This window comes from Neolamprologus brichardi, chromosome 10 (genome assembly GCF_056152115.1).
Source record: "Neolamprologus brichardi isolate AB-2024 chromosome 10, ASM5615211v1, whole genome shotgun sequence".
Taxonomy (NCBI): Eukaryota; Metazoa; Chordata; class Actinopteri; order Cichliformes; family Cichlidae; genus Neolamprologus; species Neolamprologus brichardi.
The window spans coordinates 32,958,247-32,977,727 of NC_142113.1; the positions used below are offsets into that span (position 1 = coordinate 32,958,247).

At 41.4% G+C, this 19,481-nt stretch overlaps 1 protein-coding gene across 5 annotated transcripts in view; it reads left to right on the forward strand.

Annotated features, from left to right (window-relative positions):
• Window positions 1–19,481, forward strand: part of LOC102789181 (glutamate receptor 1-like) — a 112,155-nt gene that overhangs the window by 56,763 nt on the left and 35,911 nt on the right. For all 5 annotated transcript variants that reach the window (XM_087847575.1, XM_087847576.1, XM_087847577.1 and 2 more), the window contains exons 4-10: window positions 3,353–3,537; window positions 10,322–10,375; window positions 10,721–10,879; window positions 13,101–13,268; window positions 13,740–13,844; window positions 17,770–17,880; window positions 18,631–18,837. In XM_087847575.1, the coding sequence (XP_087703701.1) occupies window positions 3,353–3,537; window positions 10,322–10,375; window positions 10,721–10,879; window positions 13,101–13,268; window positions 13,740–13,844; window positions 17,770–17,880; window positions 18,631–18,837 (989 nt within the window). The remainder of the gene's footprint in view (window positions 1–3,352; window positions 3,538–10,321; window positions 10,376–10,720; window positions 10,880–13,100; window positions 13,269–13,739; window positions 13,845–17,769; window positions 17,881–18,630; window positions 18,838–19,481) is intronic.

Here is a 19,481-nt window from a genome sequence, read left to right on the forward strand (position 1 = left end):
GGCAGACAGCAGACTAGGGCTGCCACGTTTAGTCGTCTAGTCACGATTAGTCGACTATCAAAATCGTCGTCGACTGATTTAATAGTCGACGTGTCGTTTGAAGCTTTGTAAGATCCCAAAAGACGCAGGAATAAGTAGTAGGATTTAAGAGTGTAATAACGGACTGAAACAGAAGATGGCAGCACTGCATGTACAAGGATGCCAGCTGCCGTTAAACCCCGAAGAAGACGAAGAAGAAGCTGTGTCCCAGAATTCATAGCGCAGCCCAGCTCAGTTTCCAACAATGGCGGCAGCTAGTTAGTTTGAATATTACTCTTATTATTCTTTCTGGGTCACAAAATAAACGTTTAACATATTTTCAGGCGAGAATGTAGCTGTGTAAACCTCAAATATCTGCTCAGTTTATCAGGACACCACATATTTTCAAAAGCGCTCCGACGTTTTCGGAGACGTCTGTTAGCCACTAGCTCGATAGCTAGCCGGGGGCTAGGCTCGCTAGAGCCGTGAGAACACCGGACTCCCGGCAGACCGTCTTTCGCTACTCAGGTAAAACATGATATATAAGTCACTTAGATAACTTAAAAATGTTATTGTTTGGCTTTTTTTAGTATTTTATTTGTTCCTGAGTAAATCGGTTTGGCTGAGATTAAAGTTATAGTTTTTACACAGCTGAATAAACATCAAGCAGACAGCTGATTATCAGAAGTGTTAGATGCTCAAGAATATACTTCGGTGTCCTGTTATATTTTAGATAGCAAGGAGTTTATTCAACTTCACCGAAACAATCTGCAAATTTCATTAAATTTTAATAAACGATCATCTTGTCTTTATTTTTAGTTAGCACAGACCTTAAACACTTAAAGCTGTAAGCTAATGATAGTTATATAAGAGCAGATGCTGCTGGTGCAATAAGCTGTAAGTTTTACGTCCAATGGATGATGATCTGATTAGTCGACCATCAAAATAATCGTTTGTGGCAGCCCTACAGCAGACATCACATGAGGCTGATTCCGCTAACCCCCCCAAAACAAACAAACAAACAAAAACAAACTACAAAACAGCTTGACATTCAGTCAGAGGAGCCACTGCCTCTTCAAATCCAGTTCTCAGCAGCTGACATGAAAACATATCTCTGCGTTCGTTCGGCAGTTTGGAGCAAAGCGTCTTTGAAAAGTAATCAGTCAGGCTGACAAATGGCAACAAGAGCTGGAGAAAAGATATCTGCCAACAAAGATCAAAGGAAGCAGAGATCATTTCTAAGTAAAGAGAAAGGTCACTCTATAATACAGCTGGGATGAGTTTCAGAGTCAGACTCTCCGGGTAAACTGTTGGACTGCTGCAGGTTTACACAAATATATTGTATTCAACGTAGGACAATTTTTCTGAAGGTCATAAACACTGTATCTCATATCAAAATGAAAACATACTCAACAAATCCTCTTCAGAATAATCATACTTGATTGAGATTTGAGTTAATGTGGACTTTTGATGCAGTCTGAATCTAGAAACACACTGTACTTCCTTTTAGCTGGGTCACCGTTGTAATTCAGTGATCACTGCCTACCTGCAGCTAAACATATGGGATAGATAACAAATAATGAGGCTCATTCAATGAGCTGATAACATTTCAAACAAGTGACTCAGTGATGATATCTCCCATTTACTCAAACTTTTCTCATAATATTTCTCATTATAAGTTTTGTTTTTGAGACCTGGCTCTCAAAAAAAAAAGTAAAAAACTTCTTAGTCATAATTACGACAATGTGCTAATGAAAAATAAGTTTTATTGTCTTGCTCTGAATTAAAGTTGTAAAAGTCAGAGACAGTTTTCAATGAGTCCACTGATCTTAATCACGACCTCAAACGTCTGTTACTCGTCTACTTTTCAGGTTGCAGGTCTGCAAGTTGTGAAGCTGAAAATCAGTTTGATGGTCAAAACAATTTCTGCCTTTTGATTTGGTGATTCCTAATCGGCAGTAAATAGCCCAAGAGTCACTTGTACAGTCGTCACGGAGTATGCAAAAGATTAGCCTAACCAACCTGAGAAACACTGAAACTTTAAAGTTAATGAACCTGAACAGGTTTAGCAGAAAAGTTAAGTTAGTTAAAAGTCATGGAGTGAAAATAGAGATTCAAAAGAGAAATCCCCCCCCCCCTCCCGCTGTGCTACGTAGCTTAGATAGCCGAGAAACAAAAAACAGCTAAAAATGTTATAATACAGGAACAATTCAAAGAGCTTCTATTATTAGGAATAAAATATTGGAAACCATTGGCTAAAAATATTGCAGTAAGTAATAATTTTAGTTAACATTACAGATAACTAAATCTATTTGATAAAGTATAATAAAGAGCTGAAATAAAAATGACTTACTGGAATATTTAGCAGCGCAAAATGGTTATTCTGAAACTTAAAATATAGCTTAGCAGTTGAAAGTGATGAAGCACAGATGGGCATGAAAAAAATCCAAAAATAAATCTGTTAAGTACATAAATATTAGCATAGCATAGCATCTTTATTTATAACGCACTTTACGTCCAACAATGTTGACCAAAGTGCTACAAATATAAAACAGAGAGAAAACAGTTTAAATTACATATAAAATATCTTAAAATTAAAAATAATATAATTAATAAGAAAACATATTAAGAGACATCAACAAGTCCTGCTGTGCTGAAAGCCAAGGTAAATAAATATGTTTTAAGATGTGATTTAAAAACAGATAAGGAAGGTGCCTGTCTAACATGTAAAGGCAACTCATTCCACAGTTTTGGTGCTGCCACAGCAAACGCCCGATCCCCTCTGAGCTTATGATTAGTCCTGGGCACGCTCAGGAGGAGCTGGTCTGCTGACCTGAGGGATATTAAATGATGAAAAGCTGTCAGTTAAACAGGATCAACTCAAAATGACTTCATGTGTCTGTTCTAGTTTTAATGTTGGTCATGTAACAGTCAATAGCTGTTAAAGGAAGTAGAAGCTAAAAACAGTGGCTTCATGGTTGGATTAATAAACCAGCTGTTATAGATGAATGATTAGATACGATTGCTGACCATAGCTGATTGTTGGTAAGCTGAGAAACTGATAAAAGTAAATGGTAAACTGAAAGTAACCAGGATCCAGTTTAAAGACGTTTAAATGAATACTAGATGATGATGATGGGGTTGCTTGAGTCCACCTGATCAGTCACTGGGACTGTGTCAGGTGAAACAGCTATTGGACGCTGATGTAAAGTTAAGCTTAATATGAATACAGATTTTATATAAAAAAATGAGATTATCCAAATTTAAATCATGTCATCTTGTCTATGACTGAATGCAGCTGAGGCGGCTCCCGTCTTACTTTGCTCTCCCTCAGGTTTGGCCGTGTTGCAGAGGATCCTGGACACGGCGGCAGAACGAAGTTGGCAGGTCACCTCGGTTAACCTGGACAGTCTCACAGAGCCGGCCTTCATCAAGCTGCTGGCTGACCTCGACTACAAGAAGGACTTCCAGATCATCATCGACTGCGAGCTGAAACGCCTCAACTACATCCTCAACCTGGTAAAACACAAACCCAAACCAGTGGCCTCCACTCTGCATATAATTACTGCCTGATACTTCTGATGGCCTACAGTAATGATATTGTGAATTAGCATGAAATTTTATCAGTGCTCTGGTGTGAGAAGTCAGAAATGCTGATTGTATAACTATTATTATAATCTCTGTATTTTTATTTTTAGTAGATAATTTGTTTTGTTAAGTACAAAAACTCCTCCCGCCCTGTGGTACCTGGGAGAGGCTCTACCCCTCCAGCAACCCTAAACTGGACGAACAGTTCGGAAAGTGCACGGATGGATGGTTCCCTCTCCATTCATATCATAAAAAAGTTCTTGTAAATAACTTCTCAAATAGCTGCTGAGTGGCAGCACTAATAACTGTGCAGGTAATGTTTCTTCCTGATCTTGTGGAAATACAGCCAGCTGAATATTGCCTTGGAGCTTTCCCCAAGTCTCCGAGCTCTTTTGGTTTCACCCTCGCTCTTCACCATCTTCAATTATTTGGGGAAAATCCCCGATTTGTTTTTTTCCTGTAAGCCTGCCTTTACAGTGAAGCTGAACCCAACTAAAAGCCGGTGGTTTCAGTTTTTTTTATCCACTGGTCAGTCTAAATGTAATTAATAGTTACAGTTTCATGTAAGTGTTATTTAAGGGCAGAAACAAACTGAATTTTGGATGATTTTAGCTTCTTCCTCTAATCACCTCTGGAAAATGATAACAATGTTGAGTCGTTCCATCTGAAGTCAGCATGAGCCTCCAGCTCCACTGTGTAAAGCTTGGACACAGAATGGTTGCGTTGAAATCGTAGATTCATATATCAAATATTCTCCAGCACCATGAACTTGACAAGGATAAGGATTTTTTCTCCTTATCTTTCCTCATGTGGTGCATTTTCCATTGTTATACCTCTCTGACCTGTCTGCCCCATGTGATGTTTTGAGTAATGTATGTATGGTCGGAGGGTAAGATGGCGCCGCCATTGCGTGCAATAGGTCGGCAGCGTTATGAAATTTCCCCTTGTGGGACTAATAAAGGTATATCAAATCAAATCAATTCAATAAGTGGAAGAGGATGAATGGATGTGAAATATCAGAAGTTGTACCACAGAAACAAAACATCAGTAGATAGTCTAATCCAATTCAAACACAGCTCTGGAGTTTTCCAGATGGTACTCCAACTCTAACAGGAAATCATTTTGTTCAACATGTGCATATTTTTCATTTTTGGAAATTTCGGCGCTGGAGGAGTCTAAAAAGGAAACGTAATGATTCTAAGAGACATTAAAAACTCAACAAGGACCAATGTCATGTTTTTGTATAGAACATTTGATGTGTTGGCTTGAAGGCCGAGCTGCTGTATCAGTGCTCTGATATAACACACCAACCCTCTAACCACTGCTACCATATTAGTGATTAGAAACCACACCACTGCTCTGGGGCGATCGTGGCTCAAGAGTTGGCAGTTCGTCTTGTAATCGGAAGGTTGCCGGTCCGAGCCCCGGCTCGGACAGTCTCGGTCGTTGTGTCCTTGGGCAAGACACTTCACCTAACGCCTACTGGTGTTGGCCAGAGGGGCCGATGGCGCGATATGGCAGCCTCGCCTCTGTCAGTGCGCCCAAGGGCAGCTGTGGCTACAACCGTAGCTGCCTGCACCAGTGTGTGGATGTGAGAGTGAATGAATAGTGGTATTGTACAGCGCTTTCAGGGGTCCCGAAAAGCGCTATATAAATGCAATCCATTATTATTATAACAAGACAGTTACAGTATTTTTCTGATTGGCCCCTGATGACATCATACAGATCCAATACTAGGAAACCGGAGTGCTTTGGCCTGCAGGGATTACAGACACCAACTTCATTGTATTGAATCAGAGTATTTTCCCCTTTAATGAGAATAACAGCGGCACTTTAACTCACTTTAACTCTTCTGGGATGATCCCGTTCTCGGCGTCGGTTAATGAGAAGCTCGTGTGTGAGCAAACCCTCGACGCGGCGAGCAGCGGAGCTACAGTGAACAGAACACTGTGGGCCTGATGAGCTGAACACAGATTTCAGATTCAGCGTGGCAGCGTGGCGCAGAAAGTAATAACCAGATGGCAGTCAAAGATTAATTAGACCTCATGTATTAAATTTGATAACAGTTTCTGTTTGGAAGATTCAACAGATATCAGGCTTTAAAAAGCTCAACCACCTGTCTGCTGTTAGCAGAGGGAGCCGCAGGATTAGGTGCCGCTCTGCATGACTAAAACTCACCACATAGCACAGCTTTTTTCCCCGAGACTCGGCACAGTTTTGGCTCGGCTCGGCTCGGCTTGGCACTGTTACTGTGCTTCTTTTCATCCCCTTGGCTCCCTCTGGGAAGCTGCTGTTGTCTGCCAGCTGTTAAGAGCCTATTAGAGCCGGTGTTAGTGCGACAGTAGAGTCTGAAGAGGCGTCGTCAGAGCACCACAGAGGTGTGAACCTGAAGGTGGAAGGGCTCACGGTTTCTTCAGTGACTTCTCAGCTGTCTTTGTTTTTGCTAACGCTGTGACTCACACACAGCTGCTGCTGTTGAAGGATTCAATTATGCGACGGGAAAAGAGCAGAATCGTCCCCAAATGATCTCCTAATGAGCCTCTTTAACATCGTTACAGCACCGACGACTGTTTGGTTCATTTGTGAGAAAAAAGTCCTGGGAAAGAGAAATTTGAATAATTTATATTTTAGAAGGTTTAGTGTTCCTAAAATAGAAAAAAACAAACTTTCTTTTTCCACAGAATTCCATATTTTCTAGCAATATTTACAAAGTATTTTATAGTCATAAATTTCACAGTACAGGTGTTTTCAGTGATAAGCAGCACTCCTGTGTCACGGATCGTACCAACCAATAGCAGCACATAAGAGCACAAAGAGTGGGGAACGGGAAAGCTTATCCAGGGAGACTCCGGGAGGCCGGATTTGGCTCCTGCCCACAGAGATATTCCAGCTTTTAGAAATAATTATGCTTTTTGGTTCTTTTATATAAAATAACCAAATGTGAAAATATTTCCCAGGTGACTCTTTCAGAATCTGTGGATTATTCTTTATATAACTTTAATAAATAAACACAATAATATATAAAACATTAACTTCAGCATTTCATCTTCATACTGTAAAAACCTTCAGAGCTTCAGGCCTCAGCATACCTGAGGTGGGTTCAATTTGGTGCTTTCAAATGATTTTTGGCATCTTTAAAGCCTCATAACTTGTTAATCACAGAAGATAGAAGCTCTGTTAAAACCTGCAAACAAATCAATATTACATTATAAGGACAAAGATATCCCTCTAAATGTAATGTAGCGACGGATTCTGCACAGTCATTTTCCTGGTACTATAAAGGCGGAAGATCATCATCATTCCCAGTCTGGTGACAGAAGCAGGCAGGTCCCAGCTGGCAGGATAAAAACTTCACTCTATCAGGCTGGAAAAGTCCTCAAACAAGCACCGAAGGCTGTATTTTAGAAAATGACTCACAGCTAGAACGTGAGCCTCGCATCTAAATGGAGTAAAAAAAAGTTTTTTATGTTCTGACGTTCTTCGAGCAGCTCTCTCTCTGACACGGTGATCGAGGTTTCACCTAAAATGGACTTTTTGAAGTTTCCTGCAGTGATTTATCAGAAAAGAAGTCAAAGACAACCGACGTGTGTTCCTCTCCTTCAGCGACGTTACACTAGTGCAGTTATGATACATCCCATAATACTGAAGCTCAGAGCTTGACAATTTTATATTAATCAATCTGTTTATTTTTTACTGATTGTTCCCTCAAAGATAATAAATAACTCAGAGGGTGGAGACATGTTTTATTATCCACAGGGATGATGATGATGATGATGATATTTCTTTGTGTTTTCCTGTTTATTATTTCTCATTGGTTTTATGGAACGAGTGTTTTATAAACTCATCAGTCGTGAATGTCTGTGATGTCATGTGGATGGAAATCCTTATATGGTCATCTCTGGTCCCAACCAGCTCCCCTTTGAGCTTTGTGTTTACGAGAGGCAGCCAATCAGTGTGAGCTATAGAAAGCTTGCTTTCCTTATGTTCTTTTATAATCTTTTCATGCATACATGTTCATCACAGACCCCACAAACACAGAGTTGTTCTGTTCGAGCCTCTCGGTGTTCAGAGCAGCTGGATTTTGTGCTCCGTGTCTTCAGCTGCAGCTGCTTTCCTGAGCAGATTTTGGTGGAACACTTTGATTTCAGAGAGACACTTCAAAATTCAGGAAGAAGGAACGTTTGGTATCAGCTGAGATCAGTTTGTAAGGGAGGAATGAAAGAGGGCAGCAGCCAAAGGTGCTCAGTGGGAACTCTGGCCAGAAACCAGCTGTCATTTGGGAAATTCCTCTTTCTGCTGAGCTCCAGCTGGCTGAACGAGACTCAAGTATCAGGTGGCTTGTTGGATCTGTGAAATGAAGCCATTGGCTTCAGCATCACCGTTTAGTTTGGCTGAAATGATCAGGTGGCGCTTGCTTTGGCTCAAATTGGTTCATTTAGTCCAGCTGGATGGGCTGAAAGTTTCCAGTGGATGACGTCGGTGACTTCAGATGGACGGCTGATTTTTACAGAAAGTTGATTCTAATCATGTGGACGCAGAGTTTTCAGTGGGAGAAACATTTCATCTGACTGCAGCTGATACTGATGTGTCACATAACAACGACTGAAAACTCAACATCCAGATAAACAAAATCAATTTTCTTTCAGCTCCACGACGTGGCAAAAGTCAGGAGATCATAACGGTCCGACTGGGACTGATCAATCAATAAATGACAAGGTGATAAAAATAACAACAACAACAACAAAACACTGACAGCTTTCACAAGCTTGTGGTCCAGCTGTGGGCCCACTGCACCAGCCCCCTGTAAATGACCTCGTGCTCGAGCTTTAGGGAGATCTTTGGTATCACAGTCGCACAAAACATAGAGTGTACTGCTGTCTGCACACAGACAGATATTATGTGAACTTTACAATAACATCATTCAAAAAGCATTTTGGACATGAGAGAACAAACAAGTTACTCCTGACAGCCTGTATGTTACATCGTTATACCCAGTGTTGGGGAGTAACGGAATACATGTACCGCCGTTACGTATTTAAAATACAAAATATGAGTAACTGTATTCCGTTACAGTTACCGTTTGAAAAGGTGGTATTTAGAATACAGTTACTTTGTTGAAATAAATGGATTACACGGCGGTACTTCCCTGTTTCATATTGTGGCGGGTCAGGACTGTTTGGGTTTTGTTTGACAGCTACGTTCTGTTGTTCCAGGCGGCAGCGTTACGGTTGCCATGGTTACAGGGTGACGCTCTCTCTGCGTGTTTCCTGGGTGAGAGAGCGCCTGTTGTTGTTGTTGTGCTAAGCTAATAGGCAGAATGCTACAGGCATAGCTCTAAAGAATGTAGCATCATGGGCAGTGTAGTCCGTGCTGCAGGGAGAATGGACTGCCATACCCGTTATGTGTCTGTGAGCGAGGGAGGGAGAAAAAGGAAAAGTACGAGCTGTCATCGAGCAGAAACGGGAGCTGGAAGCATGTAAATATAATAATAACCACTGCAGCCAAGAAGAGAGCCTGACGAGCCCAGCTGTAAGTAAGCTATTAAGACTCGACTGTACACCGTGTTCGTGTTTTCCTCTGAAACAATAAGTTCTGTTGGAGCAGCCTTTCAACGCCTCTCTCTGTCTCTGCTAGCAAAGTTGACCCAGACAACAAAGTAAAGCTAGTTTTCGGCTACGAGCCCGACACAGAACCCACCGTATTAGCCAGAGGTCCCTTTACTACGGTTCGGAGCCGCGGACCTTCAGTAACAGTAACAAATCACAGCAATAGTACATTCATGTAGTTGTAAACAGCATGATAATATATTAAGTAATCCAAAGTATTCAGAAGACGTTACTCTCATTGAGTAACGTAACGGAATACGTTACAGAATACATTTTGGGGCATGTAATCTGTAATCTGTAATGGAATACATTTTAAAGTAACCTTCCCAACACTGCCACTAACTATACAGCAGATAACTGCATTACAAAAGCTCCAGAGGGCATCAAGTCAAATATGGTCCACAGGTCCAGGTCAGGTGAGACTATGGGGACTGTGGCCATCAGATGAACTGCAAGTTTTGGTGACAGTGTTGCTGTTCGATATTCAATTCTTTGACTGAGTAAAATTGCAACGTGCATCTTTCACTGTTTTGCACACATTTATTATAACAACTGTTAAGTGTTTGATCACAATATGAAAATTATCACCAGCTGAATGTGTTTGCTGTGAATGAACACCAAAAGCAACCAGAGGAATGAAGTGTTGGCTGGAAGCAAAAGGAGAGGAGGAGGTTTAAGAGGAGCGTTCTCCTCCCTTCCTCACCCAGAAGTGCCCAGTGATGCAGAGCAGCTGTTCGCGAACGCTCTTCGACTGCCGCTCATTAAAAGCCGGACCTGAGAGGAAGGCATCAAACAACACCTGCTCCTTCCTCCTCCTCTTCATAAACGTTCTCCTTTCTCTCCATCTTCCTTCCTTCCTGTCGTCTGTCAGTGGAGTCGTGAATCTGAGGAGAGCTTCTCGCTTTCTTTCCAGCTCCTCCTGATGGCAAAGATGGGCAATTAATTCCTCAAAGAGCAGCCGAGTCTTCCAATTAGCAGCTGTTTGAGAGGACACACGCACGCATGGCGATGTTTGTGATGAATGTGTGATGGGTGCTTTTTATCATCATTAGAAACATCAGGAAAATGTAATTAGCATATCATTTACTGTGCCTCTCGCTCCTGCTCAGATTGCTGCTCAGAAGAGGAACTTGAAGAACTACCACTACATCCTTGCCAATCTGGTGAGTTCAGGCTCAGCTTCCACACACACAGGGCTGAGGTCAAGGACGTATGCAGATGACTTTAACAGTTTGCACAAACTTTCCGCTGTTGTCTGCATGTGGAGCTGTTTCCAAACAAACTGCAGCATTTCAGTTCATAAGTTTAAAGAGCTCAAAATATGCAGGCTTTCTTTTAACACTTAAAGAAATAAACTAAACTCGAAACACAGAGTAGTGCAAATAACTTCATTTTTCACAAGTGTTCATGTCATTGTTTATTTATACTGAAGACGGGATTTTATGGGATGCAGTGAAAGTTCAGGCAGTGAAACCTGTTGCTTTACTGTGTGTGTGTGTGTGTGTTAGGGCTTCTTGGACCTGAACGTCACAGAATTTCAGAAGCTCGGACCGAACGTGACCGGCTTCCAACTGGTGAATCGGTCGGATCCAGCTGTGCAGAAGATCAATCAGAACTGGCTGGACTTCGACAACAAAGACCTCAAAGTGGCTCGCAGGAGGCTCAAGGTACACACACACACACACACACACACACACACACAGTGTTTTCATATTTTTTCTTTGTGAGGAAATCTGAATTGTATCCTCCCAGTATAAATGATCCTGACATTGTTGTTCTGACATTATTTACAGGTGTAATATAAATGGTCATTTGGTTTTTTTTTGTTTGTTTGGTTTTTTCTTTTTTCTGTTTTTTTTTTAAATCTGAGACTCTTGAGAAAGAGTTTATCAATGCAGTTACCCCAGAGAGATTGGTTTGTGAGTTTTGGAGAAAAAGTAACACATCATCTGCATAGAGACTGATTTTATGTTCTACATTCTTACATTTTATGCCTGTACTTGTTGATGCCTTTCTAATTGCTGCTGCTAGTGGCTCAATAAAAATTGCAAACAGTGAAGGGGAGAGTTGGCATCCCTGCCTGGTGCCCCTCAGGAGACATAAGCTGGAGGATGTCTGGTCATTTGTTCTGACACAAGCTGTTGGGGAATTATGTCATATTTTTAACCAGCTTACAAAAGAGTTTCCAAAACCAAATTTGTGTAAAGTTGCAAATAGAAATTTCCAGTTTACTCTGTCAAACGCTTTTTCCGCATCTAAAGAAAATATTATGGTTTCAATGTTTTTACTGCATGAGTAGTCTATTAAATTAAGTAATCTACGAGTGTTTGTTGATGAGGGGCTACCTTTTATGAAACCAGTTTGGTCAGGATGAATTAAGAGGGGGGTTATTTTCTCTAATCTCTTTGAGAGAGCTTTGCAGATTATTTTAAGGTCTACATTTATAAGGGATATTGGACGATAACTTGAAGGAAATACAGGGTCTTTGCCTGGTTTTAGTAAGAGACTGATATTTGCAGAGTTCATATTTATGGTTTTATGGTTTAATTATTTATATAGCACATTTAATTACAACAGGAGCGTTGACCAAAGTGCTGTTCAAGAATACAACATACCTAATAAAATAACAAATAACTCTCATGCTGTATTAAAAGCCAGTAAATAAAAATGCGTTTTAAGATGAGATTTAAAAAGATTGACAGTGGGAGCCTGTCTGATGTATAAGGGTAAATTATTCCACAGCTTAGGCGCTACGACTGCAAATGCTCGATCGCCTCTATGAACCAGCCTCGACCTTGGTACGGCTAAAAGCAAAAGATCACTTGATCTAAGAGATCTAAGGGGGTATGAGTCTGCAAGAGGTCAGACAAATACCTGGGAGCCTGTCCATTCAGGGCTTTATAGGTCAACAATAAAATTTTAAAGTTAATTCTGGTGGTATTCACTATTTGGTGGTAGTCTGCCATTTTCTTTGATTTCCAACAACGTTCTGTAAAAAACTGGAATCGTCCAGAATTCTTTGTAAAATTCTGCAGGAAAGCCGTCTGGACCTGGAGCCTTATATTGGGCATACTTATCAGGGCTTGCTGGAGTTCACCTGGCGTCAGTGGCGAATCCAGTGCCAGAGTTATGTTGTTGAGAAATTGATCAATTTCGTTTTTAGATGGGTTTATTTGTGGTGTATTTAAAGTTTCATAGAAATCCCTAAAATTTTGTTTAATTTTTTTAAGGTCATATATTGTATTCCCAGATAAATCTTTAACAGCTCATATAGTTTTTTCTTTATTGATTTTTAACTGGTTAGCTAGAAATTGTCCAGATTTGTTACCGTGTTCAAAATTTTGGAACCGAAGTCTTTGTACTAACAATTGAGTCTTTTTATTAAAAATTTCATTTCATTCTGGTTTAGTTTTGCGTATTTTGTTCAATATTTCTCGATCTTGGTGGAACACAAAGGCTTTTTCTAAGGATTTGATGTTTTTTTCTCATTCCTGAACATTTTTGTTTTCTTCTTTCTTCTTAAGTGATGAGAAAGAAATTATTTTAGCTCTCATCACAGCTTCCCCTGCTTCCCAGAGGACAGATAAATGGTCATTCGTAGCTGCAATTTAATATCGTCACTCTGCTGAAGCAAAAGGAATTAACAGGCGTTGTTCAGGCTAAAGCAGCAGTGACACAAACACAAACTATCATTCACAGATACTTTTCCTCATTGCTTTTATTCCCACTTGTTTCTTCTATTCTACTTCTATTTTGAATCTATTTAAGGAAAGTACAAAAAAAACACATTTCTGTGTATGTAAAGCAAAATCTTGTCTCATTGTGTCACCAATAAAACTGTGAACAGGATCAGGATATTAACCACTTTCCTCCTGCCTGACCACTCAGTACACAGGAGCTCTGACCTATGATGGTGTCAGCGTCATGGCAACGGCATTCCAGAATCTGCGGAGGCAACGGATTGACATCTCTCGCCGGGGCAACGCAGGGGAGTGCCTGGCCAACCCGCCCGCTCCGTGGGGACAGGGCATCGATATCCAGAGAGCCCTGCAGCAGGTATGCATATCCACAGAAGCCCCGCCCACCTGCTGTTCAAAGCTTGTGTTTGTGAAAAACAGCCAATCAGAAAAGTTAGTTTAAAGGGAGATAAATAAGGATTATTTTGAACTGTAAATCACGTATAGAAAGGAGGATACTCCCTCTTTAAAAACACCAATATTTTTAGGTCCTCTGAGAAAGTAAATATTAACTCCGAGCTGTTCTCAGATCCTCAGGCTGCTCCAGCAGCTCAGAGGAAATGAAAAATGAAAGTTTTGTCCTGAAATGTCCCAGAAATGTCCTGGTCTGTAGATCGAAAAACATGTCAGACAAACGGAGCGTGAAGCACTTTAAACACAGAGGAATTTAAAATCAATGTAAGTGTTAAAAGCAGAAATAACGGGCTCTCTCCATCAGTGCTGCCGAGCTCTTCTAGTTATGAAATCCTGCAGTTTTTCATTTTGGCTTTGCTTTTCTTTGTGTTGACAGGTTCGTCTGGAGGGGCTGACGGGTCACGTCCAGTTCGATGAGCGCGGACATCGAACCAACTACACTCTGACTGTGATGGAGCTCAGCCACATTGGACCCAGGAAGGTGCTGCTCCCGCCGCTTGTTGTTTTGTTCAGTTCAGGCGGGTTTTGTGCGGAATTGCACTCAGCAGGTTTTCACTGCATCAGCTCCTTCCAGTAATTAGCTCCCTCTCCTCAGATTAAAGCTGCGATAATCAGTGAAATCAGCCTCTGCTGCGTTTGTTTGCTGCGGAAATCTGCCGACTCTCAGTTTTCTATTAAATTCCGTCAAACAGTGCATCACACAACAACTTATCATTGTGATGAGCTGCTTAGTTCTGCTTACTTTGTAGTTTACAAGACATCAGAGTGGGATATTTTAAAGTTTGATGGGCGCTATGGCAGAAACCAATACATAAATGTTTCCAATAATTGCCGGAGGCTCCTGGAACACCCAAAAGACACCAAATTGCACAAAACAACAGCAAATGGATGCAAAATTACAAAAAACAGTACCCAAAACTGATACAAACCAACACAAGCAATGCAAAAAAATAAATATAGTCATAATATAACAAAAATGACTCAAAAGGCCCGTAAAACTTGAGCGAAATGCAGACATGAAATGTAAAAGTGAGTTCAGAGATGTGACTCATATTTGATTTCAAACTATAATGAGATATTTAGAATCCCCATATGCCTTTATGTCATCAATACAAACGATGGAAGTAGGGAGCAGTTTTAAATAGCTCTATAGCATTATTATCACCTTCTCTTTGAAGGAGAGGTCAGAGGTCAAATATGATTTTCATGTGGCACTTTCTATAAGGTGACAAAACAGATTACACTAAAGAATCATAGTTTCTAAGTTATGGTAAATGGCCTGCATTTGTATAGCGCTTTACTCAGTCCCTAAGGACCCCAAAGCGCTTTACACTACATTCAGTCACACACACATTCACACACTGGTGATGGCAGCTACATTGTAGCCACAGCCACCCTGGGGCGCACTGACAGAGGCGAGGCTGCCGGACACTGGCGCCACCGGGCCCTCTGACCGCCACCTGGTGGTGAACTATCTCTCAGTTTTCCATCAATAAATTATTAAGTTTGAGCTTGAAGACCTCCAAAGGTTAATGGATTGTAGACATGAGCTGGCTCTACACCTTCAGAATTTATTCAAAACCTTTCGAGCAAACACTACCAAAAACATGACGATGTATGTGGTGTTAATTAAACCTGAAAAGAGCAAAACCAGACAAGAACAGACAGAACTGAGGCAAAATGACAGCATGACCTCTGTGAGATGTAAAAGGGCCAGAAAGAGATGATAAAAGAGCGTGGCTCAGGGGGTTGGGAATCGCCCGGGGATCGCCGGTTCGATCCCCAGGCTCTCTGTCCTGGTCGTTGTGTCGTTGGGCAAGACACTTCACCTACCGCCTACTGGTGTTGGCCAGAGGGGCCGATGGCGCGATATGGCAGCCTCGCTTCTGTCAGTCTGCCCCAGGGCAGCTGTGGCTACAACTGTAGCTGCCTCCACCAGTGTGTGAATAGTGGTATTGTAAAGCGCTTTGGGTGCCTTGAAAAGCGCTGTATAAATCCAATCCATTATTATTACAACACAACTAAATGTAAATGGACAGTGAGCAGAAGGAGAAGGAAGAAGTGAGAGCTGGATTCAGAACAAGCAACAAAGATGCAAACCAGACAGAAAGCGAACCGATGACAGAAAAAAGAGACAAAAAGAATGATAAAATAATGAGTAAAGGCATCTATCGGGGGTACCTCAAGGTTCAGAAACTTCCTCAAAGAGACTCCGGCATGCGGTTTGATCCAGTGACCTTCCAACTGGTAGATGACCTGTTTGACTCCCTTTGACCCTGTTTGAAACAAAATGTCTGGAAAAGAAACACCATAAAAAACTATAATCAACTAAAAGTGGTAAAAAAAATCTTCTTCATCTAAGTAGATGAAAAATCCATCCATCCATTTTTTTTTTTTTACCTTATCCGAGGCCGGGTCGTGGGGGCAGCAGCCCAAGCAGAAAAGCCCAGACCTCCCTCTCCCCTGCCACCTCTTCCAGCTTATCCGGGGGAACACCAAGGCGTTCCCAGGCCAGCCGAGAGATATAATCTCTCCAGCGTGTCCTGGGTCTGCCCCGGGGCCTCCTCCCGGTGGGACATACCCAGAAAACCTCACCCAGGAGGCGCCCAGGAGGCATCCTTGTCAGATGCCCGAACCACCTCAGCTGGCTCCTTTCGATGTGGAGCAGCAGCGGCTCTACTCTGAGCCCCTCCCGGATGGCCGAACTTCTCACCCTATCTCTAAGGGAGAGGCCAGCCACCCTTCGGAGGAAGCTCATTTCTGCCGCTTGTATTCGCGATCTCGTTTTTTCGGTCACTACCAACAGCTCGTGACCATAGGTGAGGGTAGGGACGTAGATCGACCGGTAAATTGAGAGCTTCGCTTTTACACTCAGCTCTCTATTCACCAAAACAGACCGGCACAGGGTCCGCATCGCTGCAGCCGCTACACCAATCCATCTACCACCCGCAGGAGGCACCATAGGGGTCGGGTGCAATGTGAGCCAGGAGCGGAGGTCCTGGCGGACCAATCCCCAGCTACCAAGACTAGATAAATAAAGAGAGAGACCCGATGAGAGCAACAGATTAACAAAAAACAGACAAAGAAAAAGCAGAACGAGATGTGAAATTAACAAAAGAAGCGTTAATCAACTAAAAAGAGATATCAAATTCATGTAAGATTCACAGCGGCATGCAAACAGACCTGAACAGATGCAAGAAGGGATATAAAGACTAAAGGCCACACAAATCTCAATGTACACCCAATGACATTCCTTAAAGTTTTGCTGCCATTCACGGTCATACATTTGTGGGATATTTTCAACACATCTGATTGAGGACAAACGGGGAGTTTCTGATGGAAAACACTTCAAACAAAGAAAACTTAAAGAATCAAAGCTGGTCAGGTCTGAAAGTTCAGACTGTTCAGACAGAAAGTGTGACTGAGGTAAAAGGGAGGACCAGTACTGCAGTATGTCAGTGGGGACATTTCCTTTACATATGCAGTTTGTTAAAGAGATTTGTTTGAGTACCAGTTCTTTTGCACGCTTGACTGGTTTTAATTTAAGATTGCTTTGTGCCAATCAAACGACAAAAGTGAACTCGTTAAAGGACTAAACTGAAAAAAAGACTAAACATAATCACTGCATGATGCAAAATGCAGTGATTGCAAAAGGTGATTAGGGAGCACGGCGGGTTTACCACAGTCTGTTCATGGGAAAAAGGGACAGAGCCTTGGTGAGTTTGAGGTTCTGAACATGCAATGACCTTTGTTAGCCGTGTTTAGACCAAATCATTTTCAGGAACTTTGAAAATGCAGGAGAAAAAAAATTCCACTGCTGTAAAGTTCGATACATTTAACGTGTTACAAAAGCTGCAGTGAAGGTTCTGCTGATCTTTGTGCTCTGGTCTGTCACCATTACCAAACATTAACGTCCAGATTTGCTACTTACATGACAAATAGCATGTGATGCGGTTAGTTTCAAAGGTGAATTAAAAAGCGCTATTTTTTAAACACAGGAGCAGTCAGTTCATTTCAACACGGCATGCCCAATCTGCTAAGAGATCCACTTTAGTGCAAGGTCACAAACTGAGGAATGATAATCAGCTGTGGGTAGTTTACAAGCAGGAGAGGCACAGCTTTGTTAAATGTAACCAGAAAAGCATAAATAAAGGTCACACAATGCGTATGTTAAATCTAATATATCCCAAGTGATATCCCACTTATGCTACCATCTGCTGTCCCACTTTACTAAACTTTCTCAGGTCAAGTGGGCCACGGTGTATTGAAGTGTCATAATAAACATGTAAATGAAAAACTTTTTATTAATCACAAAATCAGCATAAAATACGTTAAATAAGCAGGAAGGTAAGTAGGAGGCTCAGTAATGATGACATAAGTACAGAGTTGTGCTGTTTTGTGTCCAGATCGGCTTCTGGAACGAGAAGAGAGGCTATGTGAACACTGCCATCTACAGGCCGATGCAGGAGGAGTTTTACAATGTGCAGAACAAAACCTACATCGTCACTACCATCCTGGTAAGTTTGGGAAGATGATTAGTTCAAATATTTCACACAGTGCAGTAATATATTACTTGTTATGTTTGGAGTAGAGTATTTTGTGCAAATTAGGCAACGTTCTCACACATAGTCACAAATCTCTGACTGCTCCTGTTACCTGTTGAACTTCAGGCGCTGGCTGCTTGACTGCAGTCAGCATACACTCGACTTTAACATCACTCTGTAAAGATGTTTGTACAGACTTTATATCATCTTATCAGCTGTGGGCTTTTTCTTTGGCCACAACATTCATGTCCTTCCTATAACATTTAAAACAATATTTATATCTCCACTCCTCAAAAACGATATATTTCTTTGTTTTTCATCATGTTTTTCCTCACTTACCCATCTGTCTCTGCCAGCATAGCATTTTTCACCAGGAAGGATTAAATGTGTGAAAAGTTATATTTTAACTCAAGATTAAACCAGAACAGAAGCAAAACATAAAGCTGTCAAAGGGACACAAACCCTTTATCTGTCTATAGCTAGCATTCATAATGTCGCAGCAGCATCTGCGGGTTGGTCTGGATACGCTAGAATACTGAGGTACGACTGCACTACTACTGCAAAATAAACAGTAAACACATAAACGAGGAAGTCTGATTAGTTTTCTCACATTTTCCTCAGAAAAAAAGAGGGTTTTTACTAGAGAAGCACAATGTAAAGTAATCTAAGTTAAACATACTCGAGTAGAGCGGCAGTGACATTCACACTTCTGCCTCCTCACAGGAAGCTCCCTACATGATGCTAAAGAAGAACCACGAGCAGTTTTGGGGAAACGATAAATATGAAGGTTACTGTGCCGAGCTCGCCGCGGAGATCGCCAAACACGTCGGCTTCACGTACCGCCTTGAGCTCGTAGGTGACGGCAAGTACGGTGCCAGAGACGCTGAAACAAAGATGTGGAACGGCATGGTGGGAGAGCTGGTGTATGGGGTGAGCAGTGCTCGTTTCCACAGTTAAAATGTTTCTTTTCCTTATTTTTATCTTATTTTTAACAAACCAACAGCACATGTTTGAATATCTTAACAGTTTCTGTATTTGGCTTGAAATTCTCAGCTTTTATTACATCATCGTGTTGAGCACATGTTGCTCTGTACCTTTCAGCACTGATGGTGCCTTTCCAAATGTGCAAGCTGCCATCAGCCCAGACGCCCCCCAGTACTGTGCAGCTTCAGACAGGGTCTTTTGCTGGTTATTGGTGGAGACGCAGATGTTGTTGGATTAACTTGATTTGTGGACATTTGTTGCACACAGATGTTTTGCTTTGGCAGCAACTTAAACAATTGAGTTAAATTAACACACTTTATTCATATTTAATAAACCTGTGCAATTTGTGTTGTTAAAATGTGACTTAAACATAATTTGAGCTCTTAGAATATTTTAATCCTGCACAATTTTCTCCCTTTATCCCAACACCATTCAATAACTTTTACCCCAATATTACTTGGTCAATTAAATACTACATGTTATCTTCATATTACATGTTGCTATTATATTCTAGTATCAAATCCACTATTTTCAAATGGAGGCCTGATAACAGATTGTATTGTTCTCTTCCACGATGGTTGCTGGCATCC